Raw genomic sequence first — 21,403 nt, forward strand, 5'->3', positions numbered from 1 at the left:
CCCAAAAGCTTCAGAACCTAGGGTTGGTGGGAGAGTACAGATTTGTTCGGCTCAGCCTCTTCTGCCTCGGTCCTTGGCAGAATTGCCTTGTCATTATTCTGCATTCTCGGATGTCTTCAGCAAGAAAGAGGCGGAGACGTTGCCCCCACACCGGGCGTATGACTGTTCTATCGAGCTGGTTCCTGGTGCATGCCTTCCCCGTGGTATGGTACATCCTCTCTCCTTGCCAGAGACTCTGTCTATGTCCGCCTATGTTAAGGAAAACTTGGAGAGGGGTTTCATACGGAAGTCCTCCTCCCCGGCTGGAGCTGGATTCTTCTTCGTCAAGAAAAAGGACTCGTCGGAGACATGTCCGTCAAGTTTTGCTGCGGTTAAGGGAGAATCACCTGTACGCCAAGTTGGAGATGTGCGTGTTTGAGAAAGATGCTCTACCCTTCCTGGGCTACATCATCTCGGATCAAGGCCACAAGATGGATCCTGAGAAGGTAAAGTACGTCCTGGAGTGGCCACGCCCTCAAGGTTTGAGGTCCATACAGCGCTTCCTGGGATTTGATAATTTCTACAGACAGTTCATTCCAAACTTCTCCTCACTGACATCTCCTATCTCTACCCTCACCAAGAAAGGCATAAAGGTCAAGGTGTGGACTCCTGAGGCTGAATCCGCATTTAATTGCCTGAAGAGTGCCTTCACGTCAGCCTCTATACTCCATCATCCAGATGTATCTTGACAGTTCTCGTTGAAGGTGGATGCCTCCTCTGTCGGTGCTGGTGCACTCCTGTTCCCGAGAGGTTCCAAGGGCAAGACAATGGCATGTGGCTATTACTCTAAACTCTTCTCTTCCGCAGAACGCAACTACTCGATTGGGGATCGGGAGTTACTGGCCATCAAATTGGCTCTGGAGGAGTGGAGACATCTATTAGAGGGTGCAGTTCATCCCATTCTGATATTCACGGACCACAAAAACCTCACCTATCTCCAAACGACCCAAGGACTGAATCCCCGTCAGGCCAGGTTGTCCCTGATCTTTGCCCGGTTCCAGTTTGAACTCCATTGCCGTCCGGCCGACAAGAATCTGAGGGCCGATGCCTTGTCCAGGTCGTTCGATACCGAGGACACTATGGAGCCTCCACAGAATATCATCGATCCGTTCTGCATTATCCCTGTCAAACCTCTGCAACTTAGGGACATTCCCACCGGGGAGGACTTTTGTGCATCTGGCTCACAGAAGAAGAATCCTCCGCTGGGGACACAGTTCCAAACTGGCAGGTCACGCATAAGACCCGGAACGTGATTGCCCATCAGTACTTGTGACCCACGCTGCCCAAATACATCACAGACTTTGTCTCCTCCTGCACGGTGTGCGCAGCAAATAAAGTTGCCCACTCCAAACCGGCTAGCTTGCTCCAGCCACTGCCTTTGCCCGATGCCCCCTGGCAACATATTGCTATGGACTTTATTACGTATCTGCCTCCCTCTGCTGGATGCATTACGGTCTGGGTGGTGGTGGACCGATTCTCCAAGATGGCTAATTTTGTTCCATTGATCGGCCTACCTTCTGCTTCTCGACTGGCCAATCTCTTCATCCAACACATCTTGCGTCTGCACGGCTTGCCTCTGCATATTGTGTCGGATCGGGGGGTTCAGTTCACCTCAAAGTTCTGGAGAGCTCTCTGCGGACTCCTCGGTGTGAAGTTGGACTTTTCCTCAGCCTACCATCCCCAGTCCAATGGTCAAGTAGAGAGAATTAATCAGATTATGGAGAACTATCTATAACACTTTATCTCCAGGAAGCATGATGACTGGGTGCAGCTGCTTCCTTGGGCTGAGTTCTCCTACAACAACCACACTAGTGAGTCCACCGCCTCCAGTCTATTCTTCATTGCCTATGGCCAACACCCATGAATAACCTCTCCCTGTTTCCACTACATCCGAGGTGCCTGCAGCCGACTCTACATTCAGGGACTTTCGACAGATCTGGCAGTGGACCTGATCTTCTATTCTACAGGCGGTCGCATGAAAAAGAAGGCAGACACAAGAAGATGAGAGCCTCCCCAGTTTCTTCCAAGCACCTAGGTTTGGCTGTCCTCCAGGAATATCTGGTTGAGGGTGCCATCGTGTAAGTTTGCCCCAGGTTCCTCGGACCCTTCGAGATTTTGTGACAAATCAACCCAGTCTCCTAGAAGCTTCGGCTGACTCCTACCCTCAAGATCCCCAACTCCTTCCATGTCTCCCTGCTAAAGCCTGTGATCTTGAACCGCTACTACGAGACTTCCACTCCTGCAGTGGCTCCCAGCGGTTCATCAGATACTTTTGAGATTAAGGGGATCCTGGACACTAAAAAAGTAAGAAGAGGAACCTTTAATGGAATGGATTGGAAGGGGTTTGGTCCAGAAGAAAGGTCCTGGGAGCCAGAAGGGAATCAGAATGCTCCTACCCTCATTAAGACGATTCTCTCTCTTTCTGGTCCCAAGAGGAGGGAGCGTAAGAGGGGGGATACTGTAACGTCTGTGGTCGCTGACCACGAAATCCTTCCATATGGTCGACGCCCTTCTCTCCAGAGATGTCTGTACATGCGGCCGTCTAGTTCCACAGTGACCACCAGGGTGCGCTCGCGGGCTCTGTCCAGACTTAAGGAGCCAGAGCGCAGACAGGTGTGAGATTGAGCTGATTGCTCCCAGAGCACCCTGGACTATAAGAAGGGCTCTGCCCCTTCCTATATTGCCTGAGCTTTGTTGTCGTTACCCTAATTTGTCTCTGCAAATGGTCTCCTAGTGTCTTCCAGTTCCCAGTGTTTCCCATTCCTGCTTCCTGTATCCTGTATCCCATGCTATCCTGGCCAAGTCCTGTATCAAATTGGAGTCGTGCTGTGTCGTATACCACGCCTTTCCTGTTGCACCACGCCTGGTGTCCGCCTGCAGCCAAAGTCCCATCCGAGCCTGCCTTGCTATTGTCCGAAGCTACCTCAGGTACAACTTTATGAACTATAGATTTTTGACCTGTGTCCTGTTGACCAGCTGCCATACCATTAAAGTGGTATGGTCCAGTGGGTCCACGTACCCAACGTGACACTGAGCTTGGTTCTGGTGCTATATTTATGTAATCAGCTTGTTCTGGTGCTGTATTTATTTACAGAATTTTGTTCTTGTGCCGTATATATGTATTGAGCTTTGTTCTGGTGTTGTATTTATGTACTGAGCTGGGTTCTGGTGCTGTACATATGTATTGAGCTTGGTTCTGGTGTTTTATTTATGTACTGAGCTTTGTTCTGGTGCTGTACATATGTATTGAACTTTGTTCTGCTATTGTATATATGTACTGAGCTTGGTTTTGGAGTTGTATTTATGTACTGAGCTTGGTTCTGCTGCTGTATATATGTATTGAGCTTTGTTCTGGTGCTGTGTATACATATTGAACTTGGTTCTGGTATTGTATTTATGTACTCAGCTTTGTTCTGGTGCTGTATATATGTGTATTGAGCTTGGTTATGGTATTCTGTTTACGTACTGAGCTTGGTTATGTTGCTGTATATAGATACTGAGCTTTGTTTTGGTGCTGTATATATGTACTGAGCTTTGTTCTGGTGCTGTATTTATGTAATCAACTTTGTACTGGTTTTGTTTTTATTTACTGAGATTGGTTATGTTGCTGTATATAGATACTGAGCTTGGTCCTGGTGCTGTATATATGTACTAAGCTTTTTTCTGGAGCTGTGTTTGTGTACTGAGCTTTGTTCTGGTGCTGTTTTTATGTACTGAGCTTTGTTCTGTTGCTGTATATATGTATTGAGCTATGCTATGGTGCTGTATTTATGTACTGAGCTTTGTTCTGGTATTTTATATATGTACTGAGCTTGGTTCTGGAGTTGTTTATATGTACTGAGCTTAGTTCGGGTGTTGTACTGAACTAGTTTCTTCTGTTGCATTTATGTACTAAGCTTGGTTCTGCCGTTGTATTTATGTGCTGAGCTTGGTTCTGCTGCTGTATATATGTATTGAGCTTTGTTCTGGTGCTATATATACACGTATTGAGCTTTGTTCTGGTATTGTATTTATGTACTGAGCTTTGTTATGGTGCTGTATATAGATACTAAGCTTTGTGCTGGTGCTGTATATATGCACAGAGCTTTGTTCTGCTGCGGTTTTTATGTACTGAGCCCCTTCTGGTGCTGTATATATGTATTGAGCTTTGCTCTGGTGCTGTATTTTTGTACTGAGCTTGGTTCTGGTGCTGTATATATGTACTGAGCTTTGTTCTGGTGCTTTATACATGTATTGAGCTTGGTTCTGGTGTTGTATTTATGTACTGAGCTTTGTTCTGGTGCTGTTTATATGTATTGAACTTTGTTCTGGTGCTGTATATATTTACTGAGCTTTGTGCTGGTGCTGTATATATGTACTGAGCTTGGTTCTGGAGTTGATTTATGTACTGAGCTATGGTCTGGTGTTGTATTTATGTACTGAGCTATGGTCTGGTGTTGTATTTATGTACTGAGCTATGGTCTGGTGTTGTATTTATGTACTGAGCTTGGTTCTGCTGCTGTATATATGTATTGAGCTTTGTTCTGGTGTTGTATATAGATATTGAACTTGGTTCTGGTATTGTATTTATGTACTCAGCTTTGTTCTGGTGCTGTATATATGTGTATTGAGCTTGGTTATGGTATTCTGTTTATGTACTGAGCTTGGTTATGTTGCTGTATATAGATACTTAGATACTTAGATTGGATTGACCAGCTGCCATACCATTAAAGTGGTATGGTCCAGTGGGTCCACGTACCCAACGTGACACTGAGCTTTGTTCTGGTGCTGTATTTATGTAATCAGCTTTGTACTGGTTTTGTTTTTATTTACTGAGCTTTGTTCTGTTGCTGTATATATGTATTGAGCTTTGTTCTGGTACTGTATGTATGTATGTATGTATGTATGTATGTATTGCCCTTTGGTTCTGGTGTTGTATTTATGTATTGAGCTTTTTTCTTGTGCTGTATATATGTGTGTTGAGCTTTGTTCTGGTGCTGTATATTTGTACCAAGCTTTGTTCTGGTGTTGTATATATGTACTGAGCTTTGTTCTGCTGCTGTATATATGTACTGTGCTTAATTCTGGTACTGTATGTACTAAGATTTGTTCTGGTGCTGTATATATGTACTGAGATTTGTATTGGTGCTGTATATATGTACTGAGCTTGGTTCTGGTGTTGTATTTATATACTGAGCTTGTCTCTGCTGCTGTATTTATGTACTGAGCTTGGTTCTGCTGCTTTATATATGTATTGAGCTTTGTTCTGGTGCTGTGTATATGTATTGAGCTTTGTTCTAGTATTGTATATATGTACTAAGCTTTGTTCTGGTGCTGTATATATGTATTGAGTGTCACAGGCGTGGTTGCGGACTGCCGCCGTTCCTTACCTTTCGACGTCCGCCACCACAGACCGTTGACTTCCCGCCAGCATCTCCTTCCTAGGAGACGCCAGCATTCGTGGCCGTCCGGCCCTGCTCTCAGTGTTAAGGTCGCACGGTCCTGGCAACGTACCCCTAGATCGTGACAGTACGCTCAGGCCATGGAACCCGCTGGCCAGCCTAAGACCACAGTTCACGTGATACAGATGGATATACGTGACCTACGTGCGTGCCAGGATCAACTACTCGTGGCTGTAAACTCCATCATTGCCCGACTGGATCAACTCCCTGCTCCTCTTCAAGATACTGCTGCCGTTCCATTTTCAGTTACTCCTCCTGTCTGTTCCGGATCAGTTTCGCTGCCTCTTCCTCCTCGCTATCATGGTAACCCTAGAGCCTGTAGAGGGTTCCTCAATGAATGTACTATTCATTTTAGACTACGGGCTCATCTCTTCCCCTCTGATGAGTTCAAGGTAGAGTCTATTATCTCCCTTCTGGCTGGCAGAGCCCTCGCATGGGCGAACCATATCTTGGAATGACAGGGACCTGAATTCTCGGACCTAGCCTTGTTCTTACAGACTTTCCGTGCCGTGTTCGAGGAGCCGGGTCGAACATCTTCTGCCGAGGCCACTCTGCTAATTCTCAAGCAGTAGGAGTATGCTATATTCTTTTGTACCCTGGCAGCAGAGTTGGCATGGAACAATGAGGCATTGGTGACAACCTTTTGGCGGGGACTGTCCTCACACATTAAGGACGAGATAGCAGCCAGCGACCTTACTTCTACCTTGCATGCTCTTATCCTTTTGGCCACCTGGGTCGACATGAGGATCCAGGAACGCACTCAGGAGGTTCGGTGGGAGAGACCTTTTTCCACAGACTAGCCCCTTTCTTCCGGAGACCACTATTGCCTCCCTGTTGCTCTACCTGAAGAACTGATGCAGGTAGACAGAGTCTAGTTGTCCGAGTAGGAGAAACAGAGCAGACGCTCTTCAGGTCTGTGCCTATATTGTGGCCTTAAGGGCCATTTCATGCTCCAATGTCCACAAAAGCCCGGAAACTTCAGCACCTAGGGTTGGTTGGAGAGGCAACTCTAGGGGGGATGACGCCAAACGCCAAAACCTCTTCCAAATTATCTATTCCTGTGACCACCATCTCTGGAGAGACATCACACTCCTCCTCTGCCTAACTTGATTCCGGAGCGGCCGCAAATTTTATCCAGCAGGATTTAGTGGACCGCCTATATCTACCCACAGTTCTTCTAGAGAGACTCATTGCTGTTGCCTCTATAAATGTACTACCATTGCCTGATCCTATTGTGTCTATCACTAAACCACTGACCTTACGAATCTGAGTCCTTCACTCGGAACAGATCACCTTCCTCGTCCTGCCTAAAGCCATCAACCCTGTCCTGCCAGGCCTGCCTTGGCTTCACCTACATACTGCAGTTCTCGACTGGAGTTCTGGAGAAGTCCTCCATTGGGGCCCCAAATGCCTTGCCGCTGCCTGCCACAGATTCGTCCTGTTTTGCCTTCACTGCCTCAGTCACTCACCGATCTACCGCCACAATATGCCAATTATGCGGACATCTTCAGTAAGGTGATAGAGATGCTTCCCCCCACCATCGCATCTACGATTGCCCTGTTGAATTACTTCCTGATGCCTCGCCACCTCGAGGTCGAGTTTATCCTCTCTCCCTGCCAGAGACCCTAGCCAAGTCTGTCTACGTTAAGGAGAACATCGAGAGAGGGTTCATCCAGAAGTCATCCTCTCCGGCAGGAGCCAGATTCTTTTTTGTGAAGAAAAAGGAGTGATCTCTTTGTCCATGTATCAACTACCGGGGCCTGAATCAAATTACAATCAACAATAAGTACCCCCTACCGCATATCTCAGAACTTTTTGATAGAATTTGTGGGACCAAGGTGTTCGCAAAGCAGGATCTATGCGAAGCTTATAACTTCATCCGTATCCACAAGGGTGACGAGTGGAAAACCCACATTTAACACTCGAGACGGCCATTATGAATACCTCGTGATGCCCTTTGGACTATGTAACAGCTGTGTTCCAGGGGTTTGTAAATGACATTTTCCAAGACCTACTGTATGTCTGTGTGGTAGTCTACCTGGACGACATCCTGATTTACTCACCTGATTTGTTGACACATCGGAGGCATGTTCGCCAAGTTCTCTCGCGGTTAAGGGGGACTCGCCTATATGCTAAATTATAGAAATGTGTGTTCGAGTAGAACTCTTTTCCCTTCCTAGCCTACATCGTATCTGACAGTGGTCTCAAGATGGATCCAGAGAAGGTGAGATCCGTCTTAGAATGGCCACCACCACAGGGGCTTCGTTCCATACAACGACTTCTGGGATTTGCAAACGTTTATCAGCAATTCATCCTGAACTTCTCATCTCTGACTGCTCCATTCTCGGCCCTCACCGAAAAGGGGGTGAATGCCAAGGTTTGGCCTCCGGAGGCAAAATCAGCGTTTTCCGACCTCAAGAGCGTTTTTACCTCAGCATTTGTTCTCCATCACCCTGATGCTTCTTGCCAATTCCTTCTGGAGGTGGACGCCTCTCCTGTAGGTGCGGGAGCACTACTATGCCTAAAGAACCAAAGGCAAGATGGTGGCTTATGGCTGCTTCTCAAAATGTTTCTCCCCAGCAGAACGGAACTATTCCATCAGGGATTGGGATTTGCCTTGGCAAGTTGGCCTTAGAGGAGTGGAGACACTTGCTGGAGGTTGCTATCCATCCTATTATCATCTATACAGACCACAAGTACCTCACATACCTACAGTCGGCTCAATGGTTATATCCACGCCAAGCTAGATGGTTGTTCTTTGCCCGATTTCAGTTTTTGCTTTACTTCCGTCCTGCAGACAAGAATGCGAAGGCTGACACCCTGTCTCGCTCCTTCAAAACCACTGAATCTGAGGAGACTCCTCAATACATCATAGATCCTTCTAGGATTATTACTGCTAACCCCCTGCAAATTAGAGACACTTCACCTGGAAAGACTTTTGTCCGCCCTGCTAACAGAAAGTGACTTCTCTGCTGGGGCCACAACTCTAAACTAGCTGGGAACTCTGGTGTCCGTGGGACACAGGACTTGATAGCTCGTCACTATTGGTGGCACACTCTGCCTGGTGATGTTGCGGATTATGTCACCTCATGTATGAACTGTGACTCTACACGCTCCAAACCTGCTGGCCTGGTACTACCCCTGCCTGTTCCTGATGCCCCTTGGCAGCATATTGCTATGAACTTTATCACTGATCTTTCTCCTTCAGCTGGCTAGTAGTGGATCGTTTCTCTAAAATGGCACATTTTGTTCCACTGACTGGTCTCCTGTCTGCTCCTCGCCTGGCAAATCTGTTTATTCTACAAATCTTCCGTCTGCACGCACTTCTTCTGCATATTGTTTCAGACCGGGGAGTACAGTTTACATCCATGTTCTGGAGATCCCTGTGCAACCTGTTAGATGTAAAACTGGTCTTCTCTTCTGCCTATCACCCACAGTCCAATGGTCAAGTGGAGAGGACCAATACAATTTTGGAGAACTATCTCTGTCATTTCGTTTCCGCCCAACACGACAATTGGGTGCAACTTCTGCCTTGGCGGAATTCTCGTACAATAATAAAACAAGTGAGTTTACTGCCTTATCTCCTTTCTACATTGTATACAGCCAGCATCCTCGAGTTCCTCTTCTCGTGCCAACCATGACTCAGGTACCAGCAGCCAATTCTTCTTTGGGACCTTTATTCACATCTGGCAGCAAACTAAGTCTGCGATCCTCCAGGCAGTGGACCGCATGAAAAAGCATGCCGATAAAAGCAGAAAAGTTCCTCCTCAGTTCTCTCCTGGAGTCAAGGTCTGGCTATTCTCGAGAAACATTAGTCTCAAGATGCCCTCTCACAAATTCGCTCCCAGGTTCCGCAGTCCTTTCGAAGTTCTGCAACGGATTAATTCTGTATCCTATAAACTTCGGTTGCCTCCTACTCTCAAGATCCCCAACTCATTCCACAGGTCCCTCCTTAAGCCTATGGTTCTGAACCGCTTCAGTAAAGCTCCTAGGTCTGCAGTTGCTCAGAATGGTTCATCTGATGTGTTCGAGGTGAAGGAGATTCTGGACTATAAGAGAGTAGGAGGAAGAACTTTCTATCTAGTGGACTGGAGAGGGTTTGGTCCTGAGGAGAGGTCCTGGGAGCTAGAAGAGAACCTCAATGGCCCTACCCTCATACGGAAGTCCCTCTTACGCTCCGGACCCAGGAAGAGGGGGCGTAAGGGGGGGTACTGTCACAGCCGTGGTCGCGGACCTCCGCCGTTCCTTACCTTGCGACGGACGCGAACACAGACTATTGGTATCCCGCCAGTGCAGCGTCTCCCTCCTAGGAGACACCAGCACTCGTGGCCGTCCGGCCCTGCTAGTTAAGGTGCATATGCGCACTCGGTCCCGGCCTTAAAGGGCCAGCACGCGCAGATGTTATAGTTCCCCAATTAACCCCTGGTCATCCTGGACTATAAGAAGGGCTCCACCCTTCGACTCCTTGCCTGAGCGTTGTTGTTTTCCCATGTTTGTATTGCAAATGGTCCCTTAGTGTTTTCCTGCTCTCAGTGTTCTCATCTTCGGCCTTCTATCTCCTGTATCCCGTGCTGTGTTTCGTTCCTGAGCTTGCTTAGTATCGGAGCCGTGCCTTGCCTCGCCTGCTGGAATACACCACGTCTGGTGTCATCTGCCATCCCTTTTACAATCTGCCACGTCTGGCGCAACGTGCCACGCCTGCTGGAATACACCATGCCTGGTATCATATTCTCCTGCAGCCGTCCGCCATATCTGGCGCATCCTGCCACATCTACCCCATCTGTGCCAAAGCCCTTGCTGCCGTCTGAACTATCCGAGGTACCCTTGTGCTACACTTCTTCCATAGACTTTGCATAAACTGTGAGTTGGTCAACTGCCTCTCCACTATTGTGGAGCAGCCTAGTGCATCCACATACCCCTAGATTGTGACATCGAGCTTGGTTCTGGTATTGTATTTATGTACTGAGCTTTATTCTGATGCTGTATATAGATACTGAGCTTTGTTCTGGTGCTGTATATATGTACTAAGTTTTGTTCTGGTGCTGTGTTTATGTACTGAGCTTGGTGCTGGTGCTGTATTTATGTACTGAGCTTGGGTCTGGTACTGTATGTACTGAGCTTTATTCTGAAGCTGTATATAGATACTGAGCTTTGTTCTGGTGCTGTATATATGTACTGAGCTTTGTTCTGGTGCTGTATACTGTCACGACCACAGGGTATGTGCACCCACTAGGCCGCTCCGCCATAGCGGAGAGGCAGCTGGCCTATTCACAGTCTATACAAAAGTCTATAGCAGTTCGTAACACACGGGTACCTGAACTATTCCAGACAGTGGCTTTATACATATATATGTACTAAGTTTTGTTCTGGTACTGTATATATGTACTGAGTTTTGTTCTGGTACTGTATATATGTACTGAGCTTTGTTCTGGTGCTGTATTTATGTACTGAGCTTTGTTCTGGTGCTGTATATATGTACTGAGCTTGGTTCTGGTGCTGTATTTATGTACTGAGCTTGGTACTTGTGCATTAGGCTTGATTCTGATACCATATTTGTACTTTTTTTTGGGGGGTGGCAGAAAGCTGGTAGATTTGCCCCAGTGTGCGCTGCACAACTCTTCTTCCTTTACGAAGTGCAAAATCTAATTAGGTAGGCTGAAAACCTTTCAGGTATTAAATGTGTACTTATAGATCCATAAGTAAAGGATGAGTGTAATATACTAAGTGTATGTGTTGGGGGAATGTATATATTGATTGGTGGGGGTTTAATGTTTATGGGAAACCAATTTAAAAATTACTCCTGAGAGGGGGAGAGGGCACACAAATTTGGATTATGTATATAAATATACTATTATATACAAAAATATTTATTTACATTCAACATTAATATACAGTGTATTTGGAATATTGTAATTATTTTATTTGGTTATAGAAGTAGGAATCATTTTTCATAGTGTGCTACACTGCAGGTGTCATTCATGTAGGGAACCTGATAGATAGATAGAATCTATCTATCTATCTATCTATCTATCTATCTATCTATCTATCTATCTATCTATCTATCTATCTATCTATCTATCTATCTATCTATCTATCTATCTAGTAGAAAAAAAGAAGAGCAGCACATATAAATGCAAAGTATGCGTAGTTGTGTGTGCACAAGCCTTAGGACCTCAGACTCCAGTCCCACATATATATTTCCAAATGAATAGGCAGCACAACACAGGTTCCAATTCAGTGAAAAAAAGGTTTATTCACCCATACGTCAGTGCAACGTTTCAGCCCACATGGGCTTCTCAAGCATCTATCTATCTACAGTATCCCAGAACTGGGAGTAAGGAGTGAGGATCAGCCAACACTTGTCACGGTGATGGGCTGCGGGTGTAACTACCCCTCCATGGTGGCCACTTCAGATACTGCTCCCCAGTCTGGTGCAGGTTAAGGAGGTCAAAGGGAAATAAAACTTAGATAGATTTGTTGTGACGCCAGTTATATATATGTAATCTGGGGATGAGCTCCTGTGTGGATGCAGGGCTGTGATGATAACCCAGGGCATAATATAACAAAGTCCACAGATATGGAGAGGTGCAGGGGTGGATGCACTGAAGCAGATATCTTCCCTCCCCAGTAAATGAATCCAGAGAAACAAGGGGGTAACTTAGCAAATCCAACTTACTTTACTTAGATGAACTTCCAGTGAAAGTATTGTACAGGCAGGCTTGATATAGGAGCAGCATGGAGTACAGGCAGGCTGGATGTAGCAGCAGCATGGAGTACAGGCAGGCTGGATGTAGCAGCAGCATGGAGTACAGGCAGGCTGGATGTAGCAGCAGCATGGAGTACAGGCAGGCTGGATGTAGCAGCAGCATGGAGTACAGGCAGGCTGGATGTAGCAGCAGCATGGAGTACAGGCAGGCTGGATGTAGGAGCAGCATGGAGTACAGGCAGGCTGGATGTAGCAGTAGCATGGAGTACAGGCAGGCTGGATGTAGCAGCAGCATGGAGTACAGGCAGGATGTAGCAGCAGCATGGAGTACAGGCAGGCAGGATGTAGCAGCAGCATGGAGTACAGGCAGGATGTTGCCGCAGCATGGAGTACAGGCAGGATGTAGCAGCAGCATGGAGTACAGGCAGGATGTAGCAGCAGCATGGAGTACAGGCAGGCTGGATGTAGGAGCAGCATGGAGTACAGGCAGGCAGGATGTAGCAGCAGCATGGAGTACAGGCAGGATGTTGCAGCAGCATGGAGTACAGGCAGGATGTAGCAGCAGCATGGAGTACAGGCAGGATGTAGCAGCAGCATGGAGTACAGGCAGGATGTAGCAGCAGCATGGAGTACAGGCAGGATGTAGCTGCAGCATGGAGTACAGGCAGGCTGGATGTAGGAGCAGCATGGAGTACAGGCAGACTCCTGAGGTTTCATTCTTCTTTGCTCAGATTAGTGTTCAGCCAACAGGTCTTTGCTTCTCTACAAGTTCAGCAGTAACTCTTCATCTCTTTCTCTCTCTGTTAGATTTTTATACTCCCTGGACAATATGTCTGTGTACACAGGGCTCTTTAGGAATTAGATGTCTCCCTCCGCAGAGACTAGCTCAGCATGCTTTTTCCCTATCTAACTCCACTATCTAACTCCTCCCTCACAGGCTCATTAGCTGGGAGCTCTGTGATTGGCTGGTTACTTCTCCAAAATACTTATAATGTTTCCAGAGAATTCTACCCTGAGCAGGTTTAATTAAAAACAAAAACACAAGCAGAAAAAATGGGACATAGATAACATCAAAACCACAAAAAAGGCCATACTTACTAGGTAGGTGGGTGGGTGAAAACCCGTTCCCATCAGGACGCAGACAGGTCAAAGAATGCTGCAGAAGGAGTGTGCATTAAATAGTGATAGCCCCTCCCACTAGTCTTGAGGGGAGTGGTGAACTAAGTGCTCAAAGGTGTGCGATAAATGAGTATCAGTGTAGTGCTAGGGTGTGAATGTATGGTAAAAAAGAAATATGTATGTATGAAAGTGTCAGAACTGTGTTAGGCTATGTTCACACGGAGTATTTTGGGGGAGGAATATCTGCCTCAAAATTCCGTTTGGAACTTTGAGGCAGATTTTCCTCTCCCTGCACGCCGATTTTCGCGCCGTTTTTCGCCCGCGGCCATTGAGCGCCGCGGGCATAAAACAGCGCGAAATACGCTTTCTCTGCCTCCCATTGAAGTCAATGGGAGGTCAGAGGCGGAAGCGCCCGAAGATAGGGCATGTCGCTTCTTTTTCCCGCGAGGCAGTTTTACTGCTCGCGGGAAAAAGACGCCGACGCCTCCCATTGAAATCAATGGGAGGCTTTCTCGGGCCGTTTTTGCCGAGTTTTGCGACGCAGTTTCCGCGTCAAAAAACTTGGCAAAATACCCCGTGTGAACATAGCCTAATAATGTAATAAAAATAAATAAATAAATGTGATGAATATGGGTCAGTGCTGTGAATAGTACATGGGGTGTCAGTACTATGTGTAATACGTGGAGGGATAATGTGCTGGTCGTCAGGCATGGCGTATCTTGCCGAATAACAGCCTATTTGTAACGCCGCTAGTGTTAGCTAAAGCTGGCTGCTCTGCATGCCAAACCAAACGCCAACACATCATGCCCTCCCAGCATATAAGACCCGGCTGCGTTCTGAAAAAAAGTAGTATACGTAGTAAAAAATATCCATGAAACATGGGGTATTAGTTGTTATTTTGGCCAAAATACGCAAAGCTCGCAACCCAGCGTCAAGGGTCCCCAGTGCCTTGCGAGTCCCTAACCAGAACTTTTCGTTCCTAATTTAAAAACACAAGCAGAAAAAATGGGACATAGATAACATCAAAACCACAAAAAAGGCCATACTTACTAGATAGGTGGGTGGGTGAAAACCTTGTAAAGAAAGTAGACCTTTGAGCACTGCCTGCAATCACTTTACACAGATTACAGTAGTAAAGCATATCACATATACAAAATACAGTGTATTCCTGCTTTCTGAAGACTCCACTTTGTGGGGTACCACATATCTATCAATCCATCCATCCATCCATCCATCTGTTTCCAAACATGCTTGAAAAAGGCTCCACAAATAGAGCCAAAACGTTGCACAAGTGCTAATAAAACCCACTTTTTTCACTTTGAACCGGAGTGCTGCCTATTCTTGGAAACATATTGAAAGATTTGGAACCAAAAATCGGGTTCCCAAGGCGTGCACCCATCCGTTATTTGTGCTGGTGCTGCTGGACGGTGGACTCTCTCTATCTGTCCGTCTATCTCTCCGTCCGTCCGTCTGTCTATCTATCTAAAAAAAAGTCCACCGTCCAGCAGCACCAGCTAAGAATATGGATGGGTGCACGCCTTAGGAGCTCAATCAAGACTCGAAATCTCCAATAAATATCCAATAGTAGGCAGCAATCCAAGTCAAAGTGAAAAAATTGCTTTTAATAACCCTCGTGCAACGTTTCGGCTCTACATAGGGAGCCTTTTTGGAAAAAGGCTCCCTATGTAGAGCCGAAACGTTGCACGAGGGTTATTAAAAGCAATTTTTCACTTTGACTTGGAGTGCTGCCTACTATTGGATATCTATCCTATCTATCTATCTATCTATCTATCTATCTATCTATCTATCTATCTATCTATCTATCTATCTATCTATCTATCTATCTATCTATCTATCTATCTATCTATCTAGATGAGACTTATACTAAGTTTGTCTGCTACCTAGGCACTACTTTTCTATCTCTGGATGGCCATACTCAGATGTTCGGTTACTCCTGCAGCCATATTTGTGAATACCACAGAGGAATTTAACACACTTACAGTAAATTATACCTGGGGTCATAGCGGTGAACATTGCATTACATTTGAGGTACACTCAGTACTAGCTCTATGACAATGGGATGGGGGAGGGGAGTGGCAATAATCCTTCAGGGTCAGTGTACCCCTGAGAATCGCTGTCTCAGTTCTGTAGACGGTCAGAAACTTTTTTTTCCCGAGTATCCATGTAGAGGAGACACAAAGCCAGTTTTAATTTCCCACCAAACAAGATGATGTCTAATAAGAATATAACAACCAAACGTGGAAATCTAAAAATTCATTTGAAAGTTCACAGTGATCCCAGGCAGGTAATTTGTGTATAAGATGAGCAGAGCCGGAGCGCGGGATATCAGGGAAGATATTTCTCTAATGGACTTAATGTCTCTTGGCTGCTGTGCAGTATCTGATCAGAGACGCTGCCGCTCGCTCTCCCATAATCATAAATTTGTGTAGAAGGAGGGAAAAACATGTTTTTGCTGTAAAAGCTTTCAAATAGAACATTTTGTCAGTAATTGGACAAATTTAATCATCCTAAAGGAATTTATTACAAACCTAGAACGAGAATGAAGGAAACGCTGAGTGGAGAACATAAGGTAGGTCATCACAGGTAGGGAGTAGAATGAGAACTTGCAAGCTACACCCCATAAATTAGGCTTTGTTCACGTCTGCATCGGGACTCCGTTCATGGGTTCCATCGGACCTTTCCCTCAGGGGAACCCATGAACGCAATCCAAACTGAAACAAATGGGAACCATAGGTTTCCATTTGGATCACCATTGATTTCAATGGTGACGGATCCGGTGCAAATAGTTTCCGTTAGTCACCGTTGTGTGAGGGTTCCGTCATTTTGACGCAATGAATAGCGCAGTCGACTAGGGTATTGATTCCATCAAAACAACGGAACCCTTACACAACGGTGACAAACGGAAACCATTTGCACTGGATCCGTCACCATTGAAATCAACCTATGGTTTCCGTTTGTTTCAGTCAGGGTTCCATTTCCCCTGGTGGAAAGCTCAGACAGAACCCATGAACGGACTCCCGACGCAGATGTGAACAAAGCCTAAAAGGAATTAATCATTTGAAGTATTTTTCAAATTCAAAAGTTTTTGTCTCCATGAGTTACTGCATGTCATACTAGAACAAAACCACAAAAAGGCCATACTTACTAGGTAGGTGGGTGGGTAAAAACCCGTTCCCAGCAGGACGCAGACAGGTCAAAAAATGCTGCAGAAGGAGTGTGCATTAAATAGTGATAGCCCCTCCCACTATTCTTGAGGGGAGTGGTGAACTAAGTGCTCACAAGTGTGAGATAAATGAGTGTCAGTGTCAGTGTGGTGCTAGGGTGTGAATGTATGGTAAAAAAGAAATGTGTATGTATGAAGGTGTCAGAACTGTGTGATAATGTAATAAAAATAAATAATAAATAAATGTGATGATTGGGGGTCAGTGCTGTGAATAGTACATGGGGTGTCAGTACTATGTGTAATACGTGGAGGGATAATGTGCTGGTTGTCAGGCATAGCATATCTTGCCGAATAACAGCCTATTTTTCAGCACTACATACAGCTGCTCTGTATACAGAATACAAAGCAGCTGTATCTCCAAGAGTAAAAGTAATTTTTAATAAAAGGTATTTTGAAAGTTTCACCAAACACACTGATACACATTATACATACATATATATATTATCAGGGAACCCTGCTAAATAAACAATTGTCCAAATTGGATAACCCCCTTAATTTTCCTTTTCTCTAGGTCTGTACAGCATTTTGTGCTTTAGAACTATTCTTCTTATTTTGAATTGTGCACATGAGGTGACAACCCTTTTCAGCCATTTTGGAGACTATGGAGCTAAGTCTTCTGGTCACCCGGTCACCCACATACATAGTTGTCTTTACAGACACATCCCTGTGTATTACCCATAGCCATGCCCCTGTGCCTTCTTCCTGATCAGTGCAGTACACAAGAGGAAGGCACTTCTACACTGCGGTAGATAAAATCCATATAACATCCCACATATACATTTGAAGCTAGCGTTGTAAACTCTTGCACATGCTGGAGTTGTATTTTGACAATGGCTGGAGAGATACAGATTGGAGACAACTGCCATGAAGATTAACGCTGGGTCTTCTTTATAATCCAGTTCCAGTGTCTTTATACTTGTCATGAATACTTACAAGCAGGAGAAGATTAACCCAAGACTCCTTAATGGACCAACATATGGGCAACCTGTATATAATGTTATAGGACCAGGCTTTCGATTTTGCTTTACTTTGCATAGACCGGGAAAGTTAAGTTAAAGGGCTTTATGAGATTTTTTTTTTTTAACCAGTAACAGCGCCTCTCTTGTCTAGGTTGTGTCTGGTATTGCAGCTTAGACCCTTTCAATTAAAGCTGCAGTACCAGACATAGTCTAGCAGCAAGAGTGGCGCTGTTTCCAGAAAAAAACCGAAAATGTTTTTAATACGAGACGACTCCTTTAAATAGTGATCACAGGTGCTACAGTGTAAAGCTTACTGTAGAGTGTCTTACTGCTGGGATCATCTCCCCTTCCCCCCACAATCAGCTGTTATCACCTGTGGAATCTCAATGCATAGTATATGCAAATTTGTTCCAATATTAAACTTCTACCAATAAAATTCTTCAGACTAGAGGGCTATGCTTGACCCAGACTAATAATTTCCATACACCCTATTAGGAAATTCTGAGTTAAAAGAAGCAGGGGGGGGGGGGTTGATCCTGTGTTCTGGATCTTCATCTCTTGGCCGTGGAGAGAGGTTACAAAGAGCGTCTCTCGCTCTGGAGGACCTGCATCGGACAGACAACCAATTTGTAAAAGATCTGCCAGAAAACGGTTTCTGTGTCGACGCCCGTGGTTAATCAGTCTGCATCTGCTCCTAGGTCTGATAGAGTGACTCGATCTGCTACCACTCAGGCTGGTAGGCTGAGGAGTGGGAGAACCTATCACAGCCTGGCCAGACGGTTCTAGCTCCCGCCCTCGGTCTATTTATACCTGCATTTCCTGCTTGTCTCTGCCTGTGATTCTTTCCTGTTTCCTGGCTCTGCTGTTCCTGCTATTATTATTGACCTTGCTTCATTTTTGACCCTGGTTTACTGACTACGCTCCTGCTCTACGTTTGGTACCTCGTACACTCCTGGTTTGACTCGCCTCGTTCACTACTCTTGTTGCTCACGGTGTTGCCGTGGGCAACTGTCCCATTTCCCTTAGCTTCTGTGTACCCTTGTCTGTTTGTCTGTTGTGCACATATTGAGCGTATGGACCGTCGCCCAGTTGTACGCCGTCGCCTAGGACGGGCCGTGCAAGTAGGCAGGGACTGAGTGGCGGGTAGATTAGGGCTCACATGTCTGTTTCCCTACCCCGTCATAACACAATTGTTATGAATGCATACTGTGTAATGCTTAATTTACCCTGTGGGGGCGCTGCAAGGAAATTAAACACTTACTGCCAGGTTTCTCCACAGAAAACATCTGATCCCTGGGGTCCCAGCAGGGGGACACTTTATGCTCAGCTTATTGTCAAGTTACCCTTCTAACAAGTAGGAATTATCCAAAGCGGAGGATCCCTTTAATCTCATACTTCAGTCAATGACCAACATACCATAGATGCAGATCAGGCAGCTGCGCTCTTGGAGAGAGGGGTGCCCATTCCTGGTTCCAGCCATTCCCTTTGCTGCTTGGTAGGAAGAACCTGGGCAGTGGGACTGCTGGCAGCATCATAGGACCCACTTTTATCTTCTATGCAGGTCACTGACCCCGGTATGCCCTAATGGAACAATTTAAAGGGGTTGTCTATACCAGACTTGCCCTTTTAACAGTAAGAAGTGAAATGACACTTGTTAACAGATAATTCTTCAACTTTTTTCTTTTCAATTTCCATTTATGTCCAAATTTGTGATGATTAAATGAACTCCCCGGGGGTAACACTCGTGCCTCCCACTTGAACGCCATCGACAGAACAATCTTTCCAATCCCTAATGGACTTTGATGAATCACCCTCCTCATCACAGCATTACATTACAATAACCCGCCATTAGCATGCCACGGTCACGACTCGCCCCGAAGACATCATTGCCCCTTTTTCTATAGTCATCGGTGACAACATGTTTTATGTCACCACAATCTGCGACAGGTGGCAATCAAGGAGGCCACAGATTTGACGTCATGGGCAAAATTGTAAGTTCTTCCAAAGCGTCACTGGTTCAGATGTTGGGGGAAGTGCCCTCTACGTGAGGTCTATGGAGAAAGCCACGGGAAAGCCTCCAAGACTCATTGAATATTGATAAGGAGACGTCACGCGGGCCCCCATATGGTAAATAGAGTCGGGTAATTAGATTTAGGAACACAAACGTTCCCCTGCTCCTGCCCCTCTCCTGGTATATAAAGTGGAGAACACTTGGGAGAGGACTGTTCAATAAGACACAAGCTGGTGTGACGGGAAGAGGAGAGCTGTGCAGTAAGTCTTCACGCCCTGTCTCAGGAGAACTTGGCTCCATGTGTTGCCTCCTTATGTGAGTGGCTGTTTTTTCCCTGAGCTGACCGAGCTTCTTCTCTTCCAGATTCCACACCTGGGCTGCGGTAAGGAGCTCCTGCGTCTCCTCTCATTCAGCAGAATCGTTCCTCGTGCCTCCACCGGTCTCACATTCAACCTTCAGTCCATTCACTACTGCAGAGAGTGCGAGAGGTTCCAGGAAGAAGCATGAAAATCATCGTAGCCTTCGCTGTCATCATGCTGGTGTCCGCACAGGTATTCACCGCAGAAATAGGACTCGATGAAATCGACTGGCCGTACAGCGACCAGATCCAGGTAAGAGAAATTTTTGCATTTTTTTAATTTTTCAAAAAGTTTTCTGCTTAACTTTTTTTTTTTTTTAATCTACATATATCATCTGCTCGGATTATACGGTGCTGAAATAGTATCAGGAATACATTTCCTCTGTAGGGTTTGTAGCTGGCGCCCAGCAAAGCAACTGTTACAGTCTATTCTGATTTATCTACTTGGTAACATTCATCGTGGCTTTTCACATGGCTAGATCAGACATGTCCCAGCAGCGAGGGGCTCAGCCTGCGCGGAATGCAATTTTTATGTCAGTCTGATATACAGATGTAGCAGAGCCCAACTTGTCAGTTAAGTCTATGAGGCTGTTGTGCACTGTGATATCTATCATTTTAGATAATGCGGTGGGTTTTCCCTGCAGTCCTATGTAAAAACAGAGATAACTCGTTATGATAATTCAGCGAGCTGCGCTAAATGACGACTTCAGCTACGACTTCTGCTACTTTATTAAAGTCAGCACTGCTACATTAATAAATTCAAACCTGTTACATTAATAAATATAGCTCTGCCACACTAACAAAATCGACTCTGCTTGTAATATCTACGGTAGCTGAGGCAAATGACAAACTCAATTTTGCAACAGTCAGCCCCGCTACACTAACAAATTCAGCATTACTACATTATTAAACTCAAATCTGTTACATTAATGAATACAGCTGTGTAACACTAAGAAAATAGTCTCTGCTTGTGACATCCCAAGTAGCTGTGCCAAATGACAAACTCCGCTTTACGAGATTAATACATTTAGTTCTGCTACACAAAAACTCTCCTCTGCTAGTTATAGCACAGCGAGCTGTGCCAAATAACATTAGGTTTGCTGCATTAATAAGCTCAGCTCTGCTATACTAATATACTGAAACCTTCTACATTCATAAACTCAGCTCTGCTACATTCATAAACTCAGCTCTGCTACACTGATAAACGCTACTCTGCTTGCAATATCACAGCACGTTGTGCCAAATGAAAAATTCAGGATTACTAAATTAATAAATGTAACTTTGCTCCCCTAATATACTCGTATATATCACAACGACCGAGCCAAATGACAAACTCCGCTTTGTATTAATAAATTCAACTCTGCTAAATTTACAAATGTAAACTTGATATACTAATAAACTCAGCTCTGCTATTCTAATAATTTAATCATTTCTTGTGATTTCGCAGCAAACTTTGCCAAATGATAAACTGAAACCTACTACATTAATAAACTCACCTCTGCTACAATAAAAAACTCAGCTCTGCT

At 45.4% G+C, this 21,403-nt stretch overlaps 1 protein-coding gene across 2 annotated transcripts in view; it reads left to right on the top strand.

The window, feature by feature from the left end:
• The first annotated feature begins 19,615 nt into the window (after positions 1 to 19,615).
• Positions 19,616 to 21,403, top strand: part of TAC1 (tachykinin precursor 1) — a 32,008-nt gene continuing 30,220 nt past the window's right edge. The window contains exons 1-2 of one of the 2 annotated variants that reach the window (XM_075827739.1): positions 19,616 to 19,779; positions 19,883 to 20,130. In XM_075827739.1, coding sequence (XP_075683854.1) covers positions 20,023 to 20,130 — 108 coding nt within the window. In that variant the 5' untranslated portion in view covers positions 19,616 to 19,779; positions 19,883 to 20,022. The remainder of the gene's footprint in view (positions 19,780 to 19,882; positions 20,131 to 21,403) is intronic. The other variant, XM_075827740.1, reaches the window with a different exon arrangement.

Source organism: Rhinoderma darwinii, chromosome 5, assembly GCF_050947455.1.
Source record: "Rhinoderma darwinii isolate aRhiDar2 chromosome 5, aRhiDar2.hap1, whole genome shotgun sequence".
Lineage (NCBI taxonomy): Eukaryota > Metazoa > Chordata > Amphibia > Anura > Rhinodermatidae > Rhinoderma > Rhinoderma darwinii.